General features: G+C 40.4%; 1 protein-coding gene across 1 annotated transcript; it reads right to left on the bottom strand.

Annotated features, from left to right (window-relative positions):
- Positions 1–10,833: 10,833 nt before the first annotated feature.
- Positions 10,834–23,059, bottom strand: prrc1 (proline-rich coiled-coil 1). Its single transcript, XM_041811048.1, has 9 exons — positions 22,933–23,059; positions 16,645–16,762; positions 15,664–16,047; positions 15,418–15,563; positions 15,055–15,157; positions 14,144–14,307; positions 12,456–12,559; positions 11,939–12,041; positions 10,834–11,400 (listed from the first exon to the last, which is right to left on the bottom strand). Exons 2-9 carry the CDS (start codon positions 16,739–16,741, stop codon positions 11,191–11,193), a joined length of 1,311 nt encoding a protein of 436 aa, XP_041666982.1. The 5' UTR covers positions 16,742–16,762; positions 22,933–23,059; the 3' UTR covers positions 10,834–11,190.
- Positions 23,060–23,793: the final 734 nt, after the last annotated feature.

Here is a 23,793-nt window from a genome sequence, read left to right as displayed (position 1 = left end):
GCTGTTTTTGGTGGTTCTTTAGGACTGTTTTGGTGGTTCTTCAGGGCTGTTTTTGGTGGTTCTTCAGGACTGTTTTTGGTGGTTCTTCAGGACTGTTTTCGGTGGTTCTTCAGGGCTGTTTTTGGTGGTTCTTCAGGACTGTTTTCGGTGGTTCTTCAGGACTGTTTTCGGTGGTTCTTCAGGACTGTTTTTGGTGGTTCTTCAGGGCTGTTTTTGGTGGTTCTTCAGGGCTGTTTTTGGTGGTTCTTCAGGACTGTTTTGGGTGGTTCTTCAGGGCTGTTTTTGGTGGTTCTTCAGGACTGTTTTCGGTGGTTCTTCAGGGCTGTTTTTGGTGGTTCTTCAGGGCTGTTTTTGGTGGTTCTTCAGGACTGTTTTTGGTGGTTCTTCAGGGCTGTTTTGGGTGGTTCTTCAGGGCTGTTTTTGGTGGTTCTTCAGGGCTGTTTTTGGTGGTTCTTCAGGGCTGTTTTGGTGGTTCTTCAGGGCTGTTTTTGGTGGTTCTTCAGGACTGTTTTGGTGGTTCTTCAGGACTGTTTTTGGTGGTTCTTCAGGGCTGTTTTCAGGCAGACTGTACTCTGTTATGTTATATAACATGACTTTTATAAAGACATTAATCACTGTGTGCTGAGCTCTAAGGACCAAGTCGTTTACCAGGCAGAGACCAGGAGCCGAACAGGTCTGGACCAGGGTTTGATCCACACCAGCATAAACGACCTGTACTGACTAGTTAAACAGAACTGAGTTGTTTTAAATCAGACAGCTGAGAGGTGAAAGCATCCTCAGCGGTCCATGCTGGCCCCCTTGTTAGGACTTCACAAGGTCACTTTATGTAGACGAGTTATCAGCACTAAAACCCGTCACAGCTCAGCTGTTCCTCCATAAACAATCTCCACGTCCACATATCTGTGCTTTAAAGACGAGGCAGTGACAGGAGCAGTGACAGCTCTGTTTCAATCCTCCTCTCCGTCTCAGCGAGCAGAGGTTTCTGTTTTAATGAGTATTGAGCAGCGCGTCCTGAACTGTAAAGGACTATACGTGAGGGAGGAAGACTCTGCAGGCTCTTCCTGTGAACGGTATCGACCTGCAGCATGCAGACGCGTTATACAGTCCCCACAGAGACCTAGCATCGATTTTTGATGCATCACAGACTGCAGAGAGAGAGAGGAGAAACAGAGCGAGGTGACAGTAGTGACCTAAATACAACCCAACAGCCTGTTGGCCTAAAACACAAAGATGAGCCCCGTTACTCAGCTGGAGACTCAGAGGTCTGATCCACACCCGGGTTCTGACGTCCATGTTAGCAGCAGAAATAAATGTTCTGGTGTGAAAAGTTCATGTTTTTATGGAGACTCCCTCATCTTTGCCACGCTGCCGTCTGCTCGGCCTCGCCATGGCCGTATATCCTCCAGGCCTTCTCCATTCCTCCAGGCAAGGCTGCTCATGGGGGGGGGCAAGGGGAGACTTTTCTGGGCCTGGCCAAATGGGGGGCCATGGAGGCCCAGCCTGTGATACCATGTTTAAATGTTAACCACTCTGATCAGAGCTACCAAACACGAGTTTATTCATTTATGCTGCAGTAGAATTCACCTTTTCAGAAATGTGAACCCCTTTAATAAAAACAGAACCACCTGTTCATTCGTGATTTTAACAGCATGGATGTTCACACTGATACAGTCCAATCAGGGAGGTCAGACTTCACAGCTCAGCCTGATGGGCACAAATGTGAAGGTTCCAGAAAACAGCTGAGACAGCTTTAACGGAGAAGAGTTAGATCATTTAGGAAAGAAGCCAAATGTTGTAAAAAGTGGCAACGAGGGGTTGAAAGCGCCCAAAAAGAGACAAAAATCTGGAATTTCTGATACTTGAGGGGATTGTGGACAGGTCAGGGACACAGGTTTATGTTAGAAAAGCCTGAAGAGGTTATTAGAGTCCTGTTTGAAAGGCTCAGACCTGTTCTCCTGTTCTCCATCAGATCCTCAGATGGGGCTCAGCTCTGAGGAAACATGGCGCCGCTCCGGTCTGAGGGTTTAGCTGTCAGCCTGAGGCCTTAATGAAGCTGTGATCAGATATTTAACACCCCGAATGTCCTGGGATTCTTCTGGAAGCTTATTAAAGGCAGAGACATGGGAAGTGAATAATCTGAGGATTACCGAGAGGACACGGGAGGAATTTTAACTACAGAGAAACTTTTCAGCTGAGGCAGGGAAGACGAGGAAGACGAGGAAGACGAGGAGAGCTGGGCTCAGACAGACAGGGGAGATGGTCTTCTCAGCATCCTAACCGGTAGTTTTATCTCCTGGTAAAGGTGACCACAGAGAGGCGAGGCCAACAAACCTCCGAACATCAGCAGGACCACAGTCTGGATCCAGGTCTGAGCTTTTAGAGGATTTCAGAGCTGTTAGAGCAAACGCCAAAAAAAACAGAGGTAGCTTTGTTCCACAAACCTAGAAAAGAAGCGTCAGCTTTAATAAAATAGATTCAACTCTTCAGGGTGAACCCACGGGCTTGTAAGAGTCGTTCAGGACTGTTTCTGTGCTTCTTCTTCTTCTTCTTCTTTTAGAAAGTCGTTCAGGACTGTTTCTGTGCTTCTTCTTCTTCTTCTTCTTTTAGAAAGTCGTTCAGGACTGTTTCTGTGCTTCTTCTTCTTCTTCTTCTTTTAGAAAGTCGTAGACCGGGGGTCATCAAGTCCATCTACACAAGGGCCAGATTTAGTCTTAACAGAAACTCTGGGGGCCGGACTTTGAAATACACAAAAATTAAATAAATATTTTGGTCTGACTGAAATATTACTGCAGTAGTATTTGTATTTTCCTTTAAACTGCAGGACATTTCTAGTCATCACCAGTGAGATCTATCCTGTTCTCTTGAATGCAGCAGACCTGACAACAGGATTAGCTGGACCCCTGAAAATCACAGAGAATGGGCCCTCCCTAATCGTCATTTAGCACCAATAATAACCCATTTTAACACTTTTAACCCCTTTTTAATACTTGATGCCTCTTTGACCCAATTTTTACATGATTTTAACCCCTTTTAAACCACGTTTCCTGCATGTTTTATCCCCTTTGTGCCACTCTTTTATCTATTTTTGCCACTTTTCTTCTATTTTTGCCACTTTTTAACCACTTTTATTACATTTTTTTCGACAAATTTTGCAACTTTAAAACCATTTTTCCACTTTTAACCCTTCGTTGATACTTTTTGAAAGATTTTAACCTCTTTAAATCCCTTTTTTTGCATGTTTTATCCCCTATGTGCCACTCTTTTTTCCATTTTGCCACTTTTCTTCTATTTTTGCTACAAATTTGCCACATATTTTATCTTCTTGACACAAAGAGGATAAAATATGCAGAAAAAGTGGTTTAAAATGGGCTAAAGAATTGAAAAAAAATGAGTTAAAGAGGCAAAAAGTATAAAAAATTGGTTAAAAGTGGCAAAAACAGCAGAAATAGCCTGGCAAAGTATAAAAAAGGGGTTAAAGAGTGGCAAAATGGGTGAAAAGTGGCAAACATTGATTTAAAAGTTGCAATAATTGTTGAAAAAATGTAATGAAAAGGGTTTAAAAGTGGCAAAAATGGATAAAAGAGTGGGTAAAACATGCAGGAAAAGGGGTTACGAGGGGTTAAAATCTTGCAAAAAATGGTAAAAGAGGGAAAAATGGGCAAAAAGTGTCAAAAATGGGGAATAGATCTCACTGGTTATGACTAAAAATGTCCTGCTTTTTGAAAGAAAATACAAATACTACTACAATAATATTTCAATCAGACCAAAACATTTATTTAATTCTTGTGGATTTGAAAGTCCGGCCCCCAGGGTCTCTGTGGAGAATAAATCTGGCCCTTGTGCAGATGGACTTGATGAGCCCTGGTGTAGAGCTTTTCTGAGGTAAGGATCTGATGTTGGACCAGAAGACCTGGACCACAATCTCTGCTCCGGTTCATCCCAAAGGTGCTGGATGGGGTTGAGGTCAGGACTCTAGTCTTTCTAGTCCTTCTCTGGTCTCTGGGCCACAGTCCTGCTGGAATAGAAGACGGCCTTCCTCATGAAGCATTAAGACTGGCCTTCACTGGAGATAAGGGGTCTAGACCAGACCCTGAAAACCAGCCCCAGACCATGATCCCTCCTCCACCAGACTTCACAGTCAGACAGGTAACGTTCTCCCAGCATCCTCCACACCCAGACTCATCATCTGACTGGAAACAGAGAAGATGATTGGTCCCTCCTCAGCCCGGTGTTGGCGTGCTTTACTCCAACATCAGATCAGCCTTCTGCAGAGCTGCTGGTGCAGATAGAGGACCACCGGACTGCTGTAAACTCAGTAACAAACTCTCTCTGCTGGTTCTGCCTCCATCAGGTTAGAATAAAAGCACAGGGCGTGATAATTAATGCAGCACTGCTTCATTTCTGCAGGCGCTCGTTTGAACTCATCTTCACTGTAATCAGTTGCTACGGCGACCTTCAGGGGAAACGACAGGCGTGCAGGTAGAGTAAGAAGACGAGCAGGTGATGAGCCTGAGGCCTCCACGCTCACCTTGATGTCCGTGCCAGCATGAATCAGAGCTCCTGTGGTAAGAAAGGATTCCCGCCCCCGGGCTACATGAATCATTGATGTGAAATACCCGATACTCTTCCTCCGCTCTAATTAAGGCTCAGCAGACTAGAGTCTTCCTCATCAGAGTCCTAACAGGAGCTGAGGATCTGCAGAGATCTCCAAGCTTGGTTAACGTTAGAGAAGACGCTAGAAAGGTTCCTGCGTGAGCGACAGTAAATAAATATAAAAGAACATGACCTCTGTCTGCAGAGAGAGCGATGGGACTGAACGCCTGCAGAATATAAAGCAGAGCAAACTGAGAGGACTCTGGTTCATCCACACGCTGAATAAAAATCTGATCCTGCAGCAGGAAACAGGAAGTAACGTCTGAAACATGACCAGCAGTGGATCAGTGAGGCTCTAACAGTGATTAGAATACAAACTGTCAAACCAGGGCAGGTGCTCTAAAGTACCAGAGCATGAGCAGAGGGATCACAAAGACCGACTGGGGGGGGGGGGTTCTTCACATCGTTCATGGGGGTCATTCCTGCAGAACGATGTCAACAATACTCCCAGGGTTCTCTTCAAAGTTTACACAAAGTTCCACTTCGACCCAAGGAGGATCTGATTGGATTTGGAGGTCGAAGCCCTCCAGCCCTTCCTGTAGATTGTTGCGTTAAACCACCAGCTGGTAGCTCTAGATCAGCGTTACGCCACCAGAGAGCCAAACTGTTGAAAAATGCCTTTACAAGAGCCACAGTGTAAGTGGTGAAAACTAAACAGCGGCATAAATGGATTAAAGTGGCAATAAAAGTATAATGGTCAAACAGCAGCAAAAGAGTGGCAAGAATGCTGAAAACTGGCATTCAATGGCAAAACAGGTTAAATGGACAAAAAGTGGCAAAAAAGAACAATTTGAAAATAGCAAAAGCAGGATAAAAGAGGAAAAAATGGTGGCAAAGAAGGGATAGAAGTAGTGAAAAAGGGCAAAAGTGACAAAAAGAAACGCCAAAAGTGGGCTTAAAGCAGTAAAAATGGATGAAAAGTAGCAAAAAAATGAAAAAAATGGTAAAAAATGCTAATAAGGATTCAAACTGATCAATGTGACTTGTAATGGATCATTTCCAGGGTCATAGTTTCCCTTTTTTAAGGTTTTCTGGGGCTAATATCTCAAATGAAGACGCAGAAGAGCCCCATGTAGAGCATCACTGTTCTAGATGATTCTGTGGGACTGAAACTGTGGAGCTGTTCAAACCCTGCCGTCTAAACTCAGCGCTAAAGTACAGGAGCGTGTGGCCGATTATTTCTCAATGCTTCTCATCAGTAAATCTCAGTAAAGTCTGCTGATTTCCTCCTGAACGAGCACGCATGTGCGGGATGAACAGCTTTTAGGCCCCAAACATGTCAAACATCACCTTCATTCAACCTTATTTAACTCTAACAGTGAAAAAACAAGAACTCCTTCTTAGAATCACCGTCAGAGTGATTTATTTTGTGTAAAAAGGCACATTTAAAGGAGACAAAGTCAACAGAAGCAGAGCTGCTGTTAGCATCCTGCTACATTGATCAGGACCGACACGTTAAACAGTGAACAATGTTGGCATTTTCAGTCATTAAAAAAAGAATCAACAGAGATAACGCCAGGATTTTCTTTTTAACTAAAACACAAAAATTAACAGAAAAATCTCATCAGACGATGTGAGCGGTGTCCCAGCTGTTAACGGCATCAGTGGAAGTTTAAAGACCCCGTAAAGTGAAGATGAATCTGTGTTTAGGTTTGTGGTACCACAGCTCACTGTGTTCTGAACCTCTAAATCAAATCTCAGTCAGATTAAACATCTCTAAGTTTGTGAAATTAAACCTCAAAATCATGAAAATGAGGCAGGATGGTGGGGGCGTGTCTGTGAATGAGCTGAAGCCACGCCCACTCAATTTACATAATGCTACAATCTGATTGGAGGAAAGCACTCATGCTGTTAGCCCCGCCCCCTGACCTTACCTGCCTGGCTCTGGTCCAGAGAAGAGACAAAGTCTGTTTCCTCTCAGATCTCTGTTCTGAATTTAAATCAGCGATACTCAACCCTGACCAACCAAAGAGCCGCAATCTGGAGAAAAATGGCGATTAAAAGAAGTGAAAAGGTCCCAAAAGTGGTCGAAAATCAGCAAACACTGGGAGAAAAGGGCGAAAAAGGGCAGAATAGGACAAAAAAGGGCAGGAAGTGACCAAAAATAAGCTACAGGTGGCAAAAAATTATCCAAAAAAGGTGGGAAAATCTGCAAAAAGTGATATTTAATTATAAAAGGCAGCTTAAGTGGGTGAGAAGTGGCAAAAAATGAGTTACAGGTGGCAAAAATGGTCTGAAAGTGGCAAAAAATGAGTGAAAAGTGGCTCAAATGGGCAAAAATAAGAAAAAGGGTGGAAAAATGGGAATTAATTTAACTGCAAAAGGAAACTTACATGGTGAGAAGTGGCAAAAACAGGCAACAAGGGGCCAAAAATACAAAAATCAGGATAAAAGTGTTAAAAAGAAGTGGTAAAAATGACAAAAATGTCTCAAATTAAGACAAGAAGAGCCACAAATCATCACCAAAGAGCCACATGTGGCCCCAGAGCCACAGGTTGAGTATCGCTGTTTCAGTGATCCATAGACCACTGTGGCTGACAGATTTGGTAAATTTACCTCACAATGAAATTAACAGCATTTAATATGTGGGCTGGTGACATCACCAGCCCACATATTAGCCCCGCCCACATTAAACCCAGCCAGGAAAGAGGTGAAAACTTTGTAACAGTCTAAATCCAGAGTTCAGTCCCATGTAGGTCTCAGAGTTTTCACGCATTTCTGAGTGTTCAGACACAAACGTTAGATCTGACTTCACCGGGTCTGTAGATGTGGCAGCAGCAACGCTAGGCTTCATAACGGCTACTGTGGCCTCACACTGGAGAGAACCATCTGTAGATGGGCTTTAGCTAAATGTTGAGTTTCTGTGAATAAATTCATGTTAGAGTGATTATCACACAGCACACGATGACGAGAACAGGTCTACAGTAAAGACCAGGATCAGGAGGACTGCAGGGTTAGCCAGTCTGGTTTTTCCAGACGTTACATCAAGAATTATTTACAAGAGATGTCTCTGGTTAACAAGGTGCAAAATAAGCTAAAAGGCAACAACTGTTGGAAGAAAACACACTTTAAGACCAGCAGTAGAATCAGAATATCAGTGAAGACCTCCATCCATGCTAGCAGAAGGTTAGCATGATGCTAACAGCCATGTTTACAGTTTGTTAAGCAGAACTAACGAATCACAGCAGAGCAGGGGTGTCCGAGCTGTGCCTCAGACCTGGCCTTGAGCGTATCACCAGCATAATGGGGTTAAAATATGCTTATTGGCTGAGGGTGACTAAGTGGTAGATTAAGGGGACATGGCAAGGATTTTGGGGGGACCAATCAGATTCCAGGAGGTCCTGGCTCCACCCTCTTGAACACTATTGTTACTGCCATAATCCATCAGTGCAACATATCACTATTATTTTGGTTTCCAGTGTTTATGGTTTACGGCTTTGTCTCATTTAGTCACCAAAAACAGAAAAGCTCTGCTTTTTAAATGTTTACAGAATTAGCAAGGCCACGTCTGAAACTACAGGGAACAAGTTTCACGTTCAACTATGGGCCACATTCAGTTTATCTCTCTAATTTGTGTGGGCTTATTGAAATTGAATCACAGGCCACATTTGGCCCCCGGGCCATAGTTTGGACACCCCTGCAGTAGAGTATTTGTCCCGGGAGTGTGATCATAAACCACATCTCTGACCCCATAACCACAGCCTGCAGACCGGGCCGGTTTCCTGCTGCAGAGCATTCTGGGACGTTTCTGATTCGCATGTTTGCTTGAATTAAACTCTGGAACGAGACAGACGTGACGCTGCGGCAGAATCACCCAATCAGGGAGCTACGATACGGCGAAGAACGGCAGAATGCAGTTTCAGGATTACTCACTTATTTCTGCTTTAATAGAAAACAGCCGAATAACTGCGACTTTAGTGCATTTTACTGCTATTATAGGGACACGTTTGATTTTAGTTTTCCACATTTTTACTTCATTTAACTTTTTTTGTCAAGCCTGTTTTTGATTAAATGAGATAAAACTTTATTTAAAGAGGTTTACATGAGAGACATGACAGAATCATGAAACCTGTCGCTGACACGGACGCTTTAAGGACGTTTGTGAATGTTGTCATTTAGAGTTTTTATGCCACCTTTAACCTCCTGAGACCCGAGCCTTTGTTTGGAGTTTCTCCCACTTATTTGGGATAAAATATCAGTCTTGTTGTTGAAAAGGAATTTCTTGGAAATTTTCCTTTCCAAAACCAAAAAGTTCCATGATTTATAAAATTCTAATTTCTTAGAAAATTCTTAAACATATTTTTAAAGAGTCCCATGAAAAATACCCAATTATTTCTTTAGATCCTCATCAAATTTTTCAGTGAAAATCCCTCATAAAGCCTGAAAAAGTCTAGAAATTTCCTCAAAAATCCAATGCAAATTCCTGAAAATCTTAAAGCAAATTCCCCGTCAAATTTCTTGGCAAACTTTAGAAATTTTCAAAAACATTTTCCAAAATTCCATAAAAATGATGGAAACATCCCGAAGCCCCAAAAATCTCTGAGAAAAATCCTGAAAATTTCAAAGGAAAATCCTGAACCCAAAATTTTCAATCCAATTCCCCTAAAATTTAGAAATAAATTCCCCATATTCCCATGAAAATGCAAAAAAAAATGAAAAGAATAGAAAAACTGAAATGAATTAATTTCTTAATTTCCATAAAAATACTTGATATTTTCCAAGCAAATTCCCTAAAATACCCAAACAGCAAATTATCCCAGCATTTCAAGCAAATACCTTAAACTTGAATGGACATTTTGGACAATTATTTCATCAATTTTAATACTAAAAATGATTGCTATAGAGTAGGAAAGCCAAAATGTAATGTCCTCATATGTGGATGCAGGGTCTTAGGAGGGTAATAAATCACAGCTACTTCTACAAACACCTCAGGACGTCCCAGTAAAGAGAGGAAGACTCCAGCGTATCTTGGACTCTGTCTGCTTGTTCTGCAGCTTTTCCTCTGCCGGAGAGCCACAAGAGTAAAAACTCTGAATTATTTTAAGACGGCTACAGCCTTACTTTACAGTACAAAGCAAACAATGTAAGCTTTGCATTAAAGGAGAAAAAACTGCTGAATAACACTAAAAACAACATTCGTAAATGTCCATAACGCCTACCAGAGACAGCTGTCATGTTGGTCCTGTGCAGACTCCTGAAAATAAAGTGGTACCAGTGACCTATAAAGTAATTTTTCAAGCTTTATTTAAGTTTTTAGTGCAGTTAGGACGGTGGACAGAGCCGATGTTCTGCAGAGAAATGCATGTGCCTGATATGTCAGCGTGGATATTAATTTCTCTTTAGACACTGAGAGGTTAAACACTCAGATTTTGGACTTCTGTGAGTTATTGTATTATTCAAACTAAAGATTGTGACTAATATGATGCTAAAGAATGATCTGCCCTAAAAATGTCCAATTAAGCACAACAAACTCTTAATTATTCTCTGACATTATAGTCTACCTCAGTTCTGTTTAGTGTTTTCTCCTGTCAGGACATTGTTCTTTATATTTTAACACTTTTTGAGTTGTATTGTAATAATTTATACTATTTGATGCTCATTTGAATGTTTCGTTTTCACTCGCCAAGCCCGCTCGGGTTTCTTTGGCTTCTCCTGCACGTTTACTCATCCTCTGACTTCAGAGAGTATCATATTCCTTGTTTTATTCTGTATTGTTTTTTTTTTCCTTTTCTTTGTCCAATATGTGCAATAAAGAATAATAAAAATGTCTGTTACTGAGTCTAAAGAAAGGTAGGACAAAAAGGGTGTTATCAAATAAAAACGTTCCTCATCACAGACCCTCCACCAGAAAGACTTTCATCAGGTTTAAAGTGTGTAAATGTTGGAGCATTTAAATCCTGGCAAAACACCCGAAAGTGACGAGAGAGAGAGAAGAACGACCGGCAGGAAAGGAGCCGCAGACTTTAACCACGGCGCCTAAACCTTTGACTTCATAGCCATCGATCTCTTCTCGCTTCTTCATTCTAAAGACATTCTTAAAAAATGAAATTATTCTGAAATTCCTCCCTGATAAATGCTGATATCATGGAATAAAGAAAACTTTTTCAATAAAACATTTTTAGCGCGTCATTCCTCAGTATTCTGAGTCTCCAGCTCGACTGAATTTTAACGTACGCTCTCTCAAAGCTCACTCAGGTATTTTTTATTCATACATCTCTAGGAGAATATTAGGCATCAACAACTGGGACACGGTTCATGTTAGAGTCTGTCCAGAGACAGAGGAGTAAATATTTCCACATCAGTGTGATAAAGTTTAGCTATGAGCGCAGAGGAAGAGAGTAATGTTTAAGGAGAATGATCGGTTGTTAATTTCTCACGCTGGAACGTCAAACATCTTTTCCTTCAAACAAAAGTTCGTTTGGCTTTTCGAGGACAGACGAGGAGCTTTGAGGAACCTCATTGTCCAATCAGCTGGCTCCTCCTCCCACCTGGCCCCGCCCCCTCCCAGTACGAGGCTCAAACTGGGGTCCGTCAGCCTCACATAGTCCTGGGGGGCAGCTGCTGTTTGTAGAGGCCGGCTAAAGCTTTGGCGGCGCTCTGGATCATGTGACGCTGGCTCATCCCCGTCATGGCCTGGTGCCAGTCCGTCCTGTTGATGTTGGGAACGCTGCGCTCCAAAACCTCGCCCACCGTCACGATCAGACCCGACCAGCGCAGGCTGTAGTCCGGGGGGGTCATGGACTGGGCCTGGAGGGGGGAGGGGTTAAAGGAGAGTGGGATGAGATGATTGGTGGGTGAGCGTTGTTGCACCAATCACCCTTTATCTGCTTATATGATGAACTTCCCCTCATTCTCACTAATAATCACCAAGAAATTAAAGTTGACATGAGAGCAGAGCTTCACTGATCTGATCCTCTGAGGATGAGGAGGTCTCACTGTTAAAAATAATAAATCAGTCTGTTAACTCTCAGCTGAGAGCTTCAGGTTAGTTTTCATAAATGCCATCTCTGAGGAGGATATTCTACATCAAAACAAAACTCAGCAGTCAGGACTCTCTCTGGTCTCATCAGCTGTGACGCCAGTTAACACGGTCACTAATTAAACCAATACACCTGTGCATGGAGGAGAATGTTGTTCATGTCCTGAGCTCTCTCTGACACCCTCTAGTGGTGTCCTCCAGTAACACACGTCACCTACAGGCGAGTGTATTTACACCAACGCGAGTCTATCTCTGGCCTTATACCTCACAGTCAACGCCAACACGCCACCTGTACAGACGCTTTACCTGTTGGATGTGATCCAGAGAGACAGGAGTCGCCTGGGTGAAAACCTCGATGCGGATGTTGTGACCAGGATCCTCCAGGATCAGACAGCCCATATCAAACCACCTGATGGAGTAAAATAACAATTAGATTTATTTTAAATAATTGTTAGACAAATATAACAAAACACCTGATAAATTAAAGTAATATAACAATTATTTTAAATAATTATTAGACAAATAAATCAGACCAAAATTAAGAGTAAAATAATTTTTATAATTATTTTAAATAATTTTTAAATAAATTTACCAAACCACCTGTTAGAGTAAAATAATTATAATTATTAAGAAAAATTTACATCCTTTAGTCGCTGTGGTGTCAGACGGTTTGGATGGACTTTACTGGTAGAAACAGGAGAACTAAAAAAGTTTGAAATTCTGACTATTTCAGTGGTGCTGTCTCCTCTGGTCCTGATTCAACAGAACTCTGCTAAATAATAAAATAAAGCAGAAACTCAGAGTGGAGGGTTTTTCTTCTTACTTGTCAGGGAACAGCTCAGCGATGAAGTTCTCCAGAGAGACCACCGGCTGCTTCTCGTGGATCACACCCGCCCGGCGCAGGCTGTCAATACGCTCCTGAGCGCCCTGAACACACAAACACACACACAAACACACACAAACACACACAAACACACTCAGCTGGAGCATGACTGACATAGAAATCTGAATTTTTAGACTAAACTGCAGATCAGAGTTCAAGTTTCCCTCCAGACACATAGAAACACTCTGTAGAGAAGCCAGAGAAATATTTGGTATCTGAAACGTTCTCATCTGTTATTTTACTGGCTGTTTATGAAGAGAAATAAATGTCAGGTATTTGAAGGGAATTTGTTTGGACGTTTGGGAAAATTCTCAGTCAGACTCGTGGAATCTTCGGGAATATACTTGGAACGACAGCAGGAACATTTTCCTTTATTGAACAGCCCTTTAACTTAAACACTATAATTCTTTTGTTTACCATTCCTTCTCTCATTACAGTGCTTGTTAAAATAACGTGGCTGGATAAAACTGAGTAGTTTTTCCTGAATCCAGTGTGAAAACGTTAATTTCTAAACCTCCCTCCTCCAGCTACAGCCTCACTCCTCAAATCTGCTCCGACTGTTAAAGGAAGCCGAGGGGGTGGCGTGGTCCATCACTCACACGATGCTCCTTCTCTGTTGCCCTGTTTTAGTAAATTCTGTCCTGCAGCGCTGAGATAATGAAGAGGGATCTGTCCGTGTACTGGGCTGTCCTCAGGAGAACTTCCCCATCGTTCGTCTCACCGCGGCATCTCCAGAAACTTCAGAAAATACAAACGAGCCCAGAGCTCCTGGGTCATCGTCTGATTTCTAAACGCAGCCAGGAAATATCTTATTAGAATGAGTGGACTGCTCTGTGATTGGCTCTCAGAGCTCATCTCCTGGATCAATGGTGGACCTGTTTCTGTCTGAGCCGCATCCTGATGTTGTTAGTTTGATGGTTTCAGTGGTTTTCCTGGTTTGTTGTGGGTAAACCTGCTCAGCATTCAGAGCCGCTCCTCTCCTTGTTTTGTCTCTCTCTCAGGGAGAATCAGGTTTTATTGAGGTGTCTGTGTGCTGTTCTTTGTCTGCGATGAGGAAATTAACCAGACATAAATTTGCCCAGTCGTCGTCCTTGAGGCCTGCTCTCGTGTAAAACGCCCGTATGAGGCATAAATCTGGACCTCTGTGTTTCTTATTGTTCACAAAATGTTCCAGAAGCTTCTCCTGTGGTCTATAAACTCTCAGCTCACGGATCGGCGGCTCCTGTAGGGTTTAAATGAGGACAGATCCTCAGGACGACGCGCAGACGTGTCCACCTTTATCTGGTTTTATATCCTGTGATAACTACCAGTTTTAATATTCGCCTCTGCTTTAAATGTGAGCTACCACGTCTATCACAGCTCCTCTCAGTGGGCTTTAGCTGACAGCATCCCTCTGTAACAGCTCTGAACTACCCCCGTCATCTTAAGGGAACGTTAAAAACCGCGGTGTCAGAGGTCAGATGGTCTAGTGCTAAGGTCCATGTACCCGGGTTCAGCTCCAGCCTGTGGCCTCGTCCCTGCACGTCATTCCCCCCTCTCTCACCCCTGTTCCTGACTCGCCCCACTGTCCTGTCTCTCCAGTAAAAGGAAAAAAAGCAAAAAGAAATCTAGAAATTAAAAAGCAGTACCTTGACACCGGCGGCGTATCCCACAGGCTGGGGGGCGATGTTGGACTGACCCGGCTCCCCGGTCACCATGGCCATCCCAAACACTTCCTGGAAGGATTCTCTGACCGCCGCCACGTGCGACTCTTTATCTGACGTCACCACGATGTCCACGTCTCCTCCAGATCCTGCAGAGAAACGGTAAGAGGAAGTCACCTCTGGATCTTTTCACGGTTTCAGATCAAACTTTTTCCCCCAAAGAAAAGAAAACATCAAACATGTTAAAGCTTCATCTCTTTACTTCTTCAGACCATTCTGGTGCTTTTTGAAGGGATGCACAACATTACCTCAAAGAAAATTCAATATTCAAGAGCCACGAGCACGGAGATCTGGAGACTCTGACACGCAAGGATGCACGTCTGCGTTAGCTAGCTTGTTGCTAAAGCACCTTTGAAGTTGCCTTAGACAGATGTAGCGTTTGTTTCTGCACATTTTAATTTAGGTGATAATCCAATTTACTAAACACGAGGTTAAACACAGGTTCACCTGATAATTCAGATAAAAATGATCAATAAAATCAGTCGTTTCCTATGAAACCTGTGAGGTCTGCTTCTCTGCATCTCTGCTGTGTCTGTGGCCCTGCCTGCTTTCTTCTTCTTTGGTTATTTAATGGTAGCTAGCCAAGAGGCTCTCAGACCTCACTGCAGCCATCTTTCTACACAATTTTGATAAATATGGACAAAATAATTCCAGTTATTTTGACTGTAAACTTCTGAATAATGAATTTCTGAGAACAGAGAGCAAAGGCAGCCAAAGAGCCGCATAAATAACCCACACATGGAGTTTTCTCTGTTGTATTTCATATTATTTTATTGCTAATTCTCTTAAACCGGTTTATTCTAAAACGATCTCCGTCTGCTGAGAGTCGGACTCACGTATGTACGGAGCCATGCCGGGGTCCAGGGTGGTGATCATGGACTCCACCGAGTGTTTGGTTTTATCCAGGACCGTCTTCACCATCGGGTTACCCGCCACTCCCTGAGGACAGAGAAGAACAACCCGTGAGTGGATCAGGAGGACATTGACGGTCAAATATTGGACGCTTTATTGATCGTTTATGTGGTTTTATACCTGAAAGTTCAAACACGTTCTGCTCCAGCTTGTTAAAATCATAAAAGTTGACACACAGGTGGGTTAGCCTCTAATTCTTGAGTACGGTTCAGATTCTCCAGAGGGAGTGTGCCCTAGATCTGATCTCATATGTGGGTTTATAGTGTTTTCAATGATCTGGTCGTTACCTTAAAGAAGCCCCAGAGCCCTCCTCCTGTGTTGGCGTCTCCGGCTGCTCTGGGGTCTTCGTGCTCTTCTGGAAACGTGATTGGAGATCCAGCTTCTGTTCCTCCTGACATCATTGGCTGCTGAACCATCGGGTTCGTCACCACGCCTGAGAGATAAGAGGAGAGAGGTCGGTTAGAGGGCCAGGATTCGTGTGACATGGATTTAACCCTCAATGATTCTAAAGTTATGGAACGCCTCTGTCTCACCTGGCATGGCGGTCGGACTGGAGAACGTCGGCATCAGCGGCGTCTGCGGCGTCCGCCCGGCATGACCTCTTGTGATGTCATATCCTGCGCTCATGGAGAAGCCGGACAACATGGGGCCCACAGGGGGGGCCGACATGCCGGCGGCAGCCATGGGGGGAGGAGGAGATCTGATGGAGGCCAGGGGAGGCACAGAGGGGGAGGCGGAGGGAGGGAAGGGCGAGCTGCTGGTGAAGGGGGAGGAGAGAGAGGAGGGAGGGGGGAACTGGGAGGGAAGCGGGCTGCTGAAAGCTGGGAGGGGAGGGCCAGAGGTGAGGGAGGGGATGGCGGGGGAGACCGAGGGGGGGATGGAGGTGGTGCCGGGGAGGGATGGAGGCGGGGACGGACCTGAAACACAAACAGCACTTCAGAGAAACCAAATTTAACCAAACTAAAACTTTCAGAATAATTTAAACTGTTTCAGAATAATTCAAAAATGTTTCAGAATAATTTAAACTGTTTCAGGAAATAATTTAAAACTGTTTCAGAATAATTTAAACTGTTTCAGAATAATTTAAACTGTTTCAGAATAATTTAAAAATGTTTCAGAATAATTTAAACTGTTTCAGAATAATTTAAAACTGTTTCAGAATAATTTAAAAATGTTTCAGAATAATTTAAAACTGTTTCAGAATAATTTTAAAATGTTTTGGTCCTCAGAAATTTGTACGCTATATGTCTGAGATACAGTAACTTCCTTTTACGTGGCGAGCCAGCACAGGCTTCTCTAGCTGACTGGTTTTGTTCACATGCTAAAGAAGTTGCTTCTTAACTCTGTAATCTAGCTGACTCTGTTAAACTGATGGTTATGCCTCATGTGTTCAGGTTCCTGTCGTTAAAGGGAAGCTTTTCCTCGCCACTGTTATGATGCCAAATGTTGTTCATGCTTGGTTCATGGTGATTATGGCGGTGTTGATTCCATCACATCCTAACATCATGTCTTACCTGTGGTCATGGCGGGGCTGCTGACCGTAGCGGCGACAGTCGGGGGAGGTGAAGGGCTGCCAGGAGGCGTGGTCTCAATCCCGCTCTCTTCCATCATCTTCCTGCTTTTATATCTTCACTTCAGCCCAGAAAACATGAGAGAAAACATCAAGATTTATCAAAAAGAGTTGTCTGATTGCACTCCTCTATAATCCTGTTCTACACGATGAAACATGGACTGAGACGAGGGTAAAAACAGGTTTCCAGTGGAGGCTACGGCTCATTATTCCCAACACAGCGGGTCAATAAAGCCTGAGGAAAAGCAGCAGCACTGCTCAAAGGTTTGAAACGCGTCTGTGCTCAAACTCCAGGAAAAATTCTGAATAATTCTTGAGGTGATCTCGTCCTCTTATCGTTAACCTTTTCATCTTTTCTTATTGTTATTTATTAGTATTAAGGTTGACCAAGTTTTCAATACTTTGCTAATTTTTCAATACCAGGTGCCTCAAACCCTACAGTATCTGTTAGTTGTTTTTAGACTGTCAGAGATTTAAGAAAAACACAAAAACATTTGTATTTTAAAGGATACATGGAGAGATATGGAGAGGGTATTTCCTGATCGTTCCACAGCGGTTAAAGAAGTCAGAAACACACAAACACCTCTGACTAAGACTAACATTAATAGATCTGTGACGACTGGAACTAGACTAACATTAATAGATCTGTGATGTCTGAAACTAGACTAACATTAATAGATCTGTGACGTCTGAAACTAGACTAACATTAATAGATCTGTGATGACTAAAACTAGACTAACATTAATAGATCTGTGATGTCTGAAACTAGACTAACATTAATAGATCTGTGATGACTAAAACTAGACTAACATTAATAGATCTGTGATGTCTGAAACTAGACTAACATTAATAGATCTGTGATGACTAAAACTAGACTAACATTAATAGATCTGTGATGACTGAAACTAGACTAACATTAATAGATCTGTGATGACTGAAAATAGACTAACATTAATAGATCTGTGATGACTGAAAATAGACTAACATTAATAGATCTGTGACGACTGAAACTAGACTAACATTAATAGATCTGTGATGACTGAAAATAGACTAACATTAATAGATCTGTGACGACTGAAACTAGACTAACATTAATAGATCTGTGACGACTGAAACTAGACTAACATTAATAGATCTGTGATGACTGAAAATAGACTAACATTAATAGATCTGTGATGACTGAAAATAGACTAACATTAATAGATCTGTGACGACTGAAACTAGACTAACATTAATAGATCTGTGACGACTGAAACTAGACTAACATTAATAGATCTGTGATGACTGAAACTAGACTAACATTAATAGATCTGTGACGACTGAAACTAGACTAACATTAATAGATCTGTGATGACTAAAACTAGACTAACATTAATAGATCTGTGACGACTAGAACTAGACTAACATTAATAGATCTGTGATGACTAAAACTAGACTAACATTAATAGATCTGTGACGACTAAAACTAGACTAACATTAATAGATCTGTGACGACTGAAACTAGACTAACATTAATAGATCTGTGACGACTGAAACTAGACTAACATTAATAGATCTGTGATGACTGGAACTAGACTAACATTAATAGATCTGTGATGACTAGAACTAGACTAACATTAATAGATCTGTGACGACTAAAACTAGACTAACATTAATAGATCTGTGACGACTAAAACTAGACTAACATTAATAGATCTGTGACGACTAAAACTAGACTAACATTAATAGATCTGTGACGACTAAAACTAGACTAACATTAATAGATCTGTGACGACTAAAACTAGACTAACATTAATAGATCTGTGACGACTAAAACTAGACTAACATTAATAGATCTGTGACGACTAAAACTAGACTAACATTAATAGATCTGTGATGACTAAAACTAGACTAACATTAATAGATCTGTGATGACTAAAACTAGACTAACATTAATAGATCTGTGATGACTGGAACTAGACTAACATTAATAGATCTGTGACGACTAAAACTAGACTAACATTAATAGATCTGTGACGACTAAAACTAGACTAACATTAATAGATCTGTGACGACTGAAACTAGACTAACATTAATAGATCTGTGACGACTAAAACTAGACTAACATTAATAGATCTGTGACGACTAAAACTAGACTAACATTAATAGATCTGTGACGACTAAAACTAGACTAACATTGATAGATCTGTGACGACTAAAACTAGACTAACATTAATAGATCTGTGACGACTAAAACTAGACTAACATTAATAGATCTGTGATGACTGAAACTAGACTAACATTAATAGATCTGTGACGACTAAAACTAGACTAACATTAATAGATCTGTGACGACTAAAACTAGACTAACATTAATAGATCTGTGATGACTAAAACTAGACTAACATTAATAGATCTGTGATGACTGGAACTAGACTAACATTAATAGATCTGTGACTAAAACTAGACTAACATTAATAGATCTGTGACTAAACTAGACTAACATTAATAGATCTGTGACGACTAAAACAACACTAACATTAATAGATCTGTGATGACTGTAACTAGACTAACATTAATAGATCTGTGATGACTAAAACTAGACTAACATTAATAGATCTGTGATGACTAAAACTAGACTAACATTAATAGATCTGTGATGACTAAAACTAGACTAACATTAATAGATCTGTGATGACTAAAACTAGACTAACATTAATAGATCTGTGATGACTAAAACTAGACTAACATTAATAGATCTGTGATGACTAAAACTAGACTAACATTAATAGATCTGTGATGACTGGAACTAGACTAACATTAATAGATCTGTGATGACTAAAACTAGACTAACATTAATAGATCTGTGATGACTAAAACTAGACTAACATTAATAGATCTGTGATGACTAAAACTAGACTAACATTAATAGATCTGTGACGACTAAAACTAGACTAACATTAATAGATCTGTGATGACTAAAACTAGACTAACATTAATAGATCTGTGATGACTGGAACTAGACTAACATTAATAGATCTGTGATGACTGGAACTAGACTAACATTAATAGATCTGTGATGACTAAAACTAGACTAACATTAATAGATCTGTGATGACTGGAACTAGACTAACATTAATAGATCTGTGATGACTAAAACTAGACTAACATTAATAGATCTGTGATGACTGGAACTAGACTAACATTAATAGATCTGTGATGACTGAAACTAGACTAACATTAATAGATCTGTGATGACTGAAACTAGACTAACATTAATAGATCTGTGATGACTGAAACTAGACTAACATTAATAGATCTGTGACGACTGGAACTAGACTAACATTAATAGATCTGTGATGACTGAAACTAGACTAACATTAATAGATCTGTGACGACTGGAACTAGACTAACATTAATAGATCTGTGATGACTGAAACTAGACTAACATTAATAGATCTGTGACGACTGAAACTAGACTAACATTAATAGATCTGTGATGACTAGAACTAGACTAACATTAATAGATCTGTGACGACTAAAACTAGACTAACATTAATAGATCTGTGATGACTAAAACTAGACTAACATTAATAGATCTGTGACGACTGGAACTAGACTAACATTAATAGATCTGTGACGACTGGAACTAGACTAACATTAATAGATCTGTGACGACTGGAACTAGACTAACATTAATAGATCTGTGACGACTGGAACTAGACTAACATTAATAGATCTGTGACGACTAAAACTAGACTAACATTAATAGATCTGTGACGACTAAAACTAGACTAACATTAATAGATCTGTGACGACTAAAACTAGACTAACATTAATAGATCTGTGATGACTAAAACTAGACTAACATTAATAGATCTGTGACGACTGAAACTAGACTAACATTAATAGATCTGTGATGACTAAAACTAGACTAACATTAATAGATCTGTGATGACTGGAACTAGACTAACATTAATAGATCTGTGACGACTAAAACTAGACTAACATTAATAGATCTGTGACGACTAAAACTAGACTAACATTAATAGATCTGTGACGACTAAAACTAGACTAACATTAATAGATCTGTGACGACTAAAACTAGACTAACATTAATAGATCTGTGACTAAAACTAGACTAACATTAATAGATCTGTGACGACTAAAACTAGACTAACATTAATAGATCTGTGACTAAAACTAGACTAACATTGATAGATCTGTGACTAAAACTAGACTAACATTAATAGATCTGTGACGACTAAAACTAGACTAACATTAATAGATCTGTGATGACTGAAACTAGACTAACATTAATAGATCTGTGACGACTAAAACTAGACTAACATTAATAGATCTGTGACGACTAAAACTAGACTAACATTAATAGATCTGTGATGACTGGAACTAGACTAACATTAATAGATCTGTGATGACTAAAACTAGACTAACATTAATAGATCTGTGATGACTGGAACTAGACTAACATTAATAGATCTGTGATGACTAAAACTAGACTAACATTAATAGATCTGTGATGACTAAAACTAGACTAACATTAATAGATCTGTGATGACTAAAACTAGACTAACATTAATAGATCTGTGATGACTAAAACTAGACTAACATTAATAGATCTGTGATGACTAAAACTAGACTAACATTAATAGATCTGTGATGACTAAAACTAGACTAACATTAATAGATCTGTGATGACTGGAACTAGACTAACATTAATAGATCTGTGATGACTAAAACTAGACTAACATTAATAGATCTGTGATGACTGGAACTAGACTAACATTAATAGATCTGTGATGACTAAAACTAGACTAACATTAATAGATCTGTGATGACTAAAACTAGACTAACATTAATAGATCTGTGATGACTAAAACTAGACTAACATTAATAGATCTGTGATGACTGGAACTAGACTAACATTAATAGATCTGTGATGACTAAAACTAGACTAACATTAATAGATCTGTGACGACTAAAACTAGACTAACATTAATAGATCTGTGACGACTAAAACTAGACTAACATTAATAGATCTGTGATGACTGAAAATAGACTAACATTAATAGATCTGTGATGACTGAAAATAGACTAACATTAATAGATCTGTGACGACTGAAACTAGACTAACATTAATAGATCTGTGATGACTAAAACTAGACTAACATTAATAGATCTGTGATGACTGGAACTAGACTAACATTAATAGATCTGTGATGACTAAAACTAGACTAACATTAATAGATCTGTGATGACTGGAACTAGACTAACATTAATAGATCTGTGACGACTGGAACTAGACTAACATTAATAGATCTGTGACGACTAAAACTAGACTAACATTAATAGATCTGTGACGACTAAAACTAGACTAACATTAATAGATCTGTGATGACTGGAACTAGACTAACATTAATAGATCTGTGATGACTGAAAATAGACTAACATTAATAGATCTGTGATGACTGAAAATAGACTAACATTAATAGATCTGTGATGACTGAAAATAGACTAACATTAATAGATCTGTGACGACTGAAACTAGACTAACATTAATAGATCTGTGATGACTAAAACTAGACTAACATTAATAGATCTGTGATGACTGGAACTAGACTAACATTAATAGATCTGTGATGACTAGAACCAGACTGAGACTCAGACCTTAATGATCTCCCTTAAAGACTAAATGTAAAAACAGCTAAAATGGACCCTGGTCCATGGTAGTAGAGGCTCTCTTTGCTTCTGTCCTGGGTTGTTTAATCGTGTTAATGCTGTCCTGTTTAGTGAATGTGTAACTAAGACGTTTAAAGCTGGTTTATTCTCCATGTTAATCCTCATTTCTTTATCATTAATTTCCATAAACCGTTGAATCAATGCTGACAGGTCTGACCACAGCTCTACTGTATTAATGAATGATCTGGTGAAACATCGTCGTTAGCTCAGCCAGTAAGACATCTATTAACGACCTTAACTATCGGAGTATTTGTATTAAATCTGACATGAAATTAATGTCTTTATTCTCCACTGTTAGCTCCTTTAGCACTGACGGCTGCAGTCTAACACCTCAGCTGTACACGTGTACAATCACACAGAGCTCCAGACGAGACTAAATATCAATATTCATAAACAGACACGTTTATTTAAGTCTAATCTTTGCGGGTAGGTCAGAAGTTCAGGGTTAATGTTTCCGTTGTCACGTTAAAAAACAAAAAGCTGGACTACTCACCTGCTAGCCGGACTAGCTCACCGCTACCATGAACAAACCAGCGACGCACTCTGATGACGTCATCTGTTGCCACGTCTGCTCCGCTGCACCGTGACTCCTCCCAGTACCGGGAGAGACCGGACACAACTGAACGGTCCGTTTCTTTACGTTTCAACGGAGGATTAACCAGGAAAGCGTGTATAATAGCGTCACTATTCTGGGCAAACAATATTTATGCGAATGTGGCTTCATGAAAAAATCCCCCCAAATATTTAACTAAACAAGATGGCGGTGTAAACACCTCCGCCTTTTCTCTCTTCCTCCATGGTTCTGCTGTGTGTAGTGGAGGTTGCTTGGACTGAAATGTTAAGGCTGTGTTTTACCATGAATGTACTTCCCAGACTTTGTGCATAAATAAGCTGAATTAATTCTTTTAGCTTTCCTTTCTTAACTTTTATGTTGTTCCACCAGAAACCGTTAAAATCATCACAAATATTAAATGTCTGAATTAATTCAAGCTGAAATAAACTGATCACAAAATTATAATAAAACTGTTATAGGTTATAAAATGACCAATAATCACACCTATTTTTAAAATATCCATCAATCTGGGTCCCTCTTGAATTTTGACAAACCTGTGACATCTGACTACACTATAGAGAGCTGTTATACATTAGAATGAGTTATGAAGAAAATACCCTTAGTGTGGTTTAACATAGACATGTTTCACCCCTAAATAGGTGTATGTCCAAATATTTCTGTAATGCTATGACAACAATATCTATCATATTATCTAGCACTAATACTCACCTTTATAATGTCAGAGTTTCTTGAACTTATCGTGGTTAGTCAGGCTGTTAGGGCCATAAGAGATGTCAAACT

This window comes from Cheilinus undulatus, linkage group 17 (genome assembly GCF_018320785.1).
Source record: "Cheilinus undulatus linkage group 17, ASM1832078v1, whole genome shotgun sequence".
NCBI classification, from domain to species: domain Eukaryota; kingdom Metazoa; phylum Chordata; class Actinopteri; order Labriformes; family Labridae; genus Cheilinus; species Cheilinus undulatus.
Note: the sequence above shows the minus strand (reverse complement) of the source record. Positions and strands in the feature narration are given on the sequence as shown.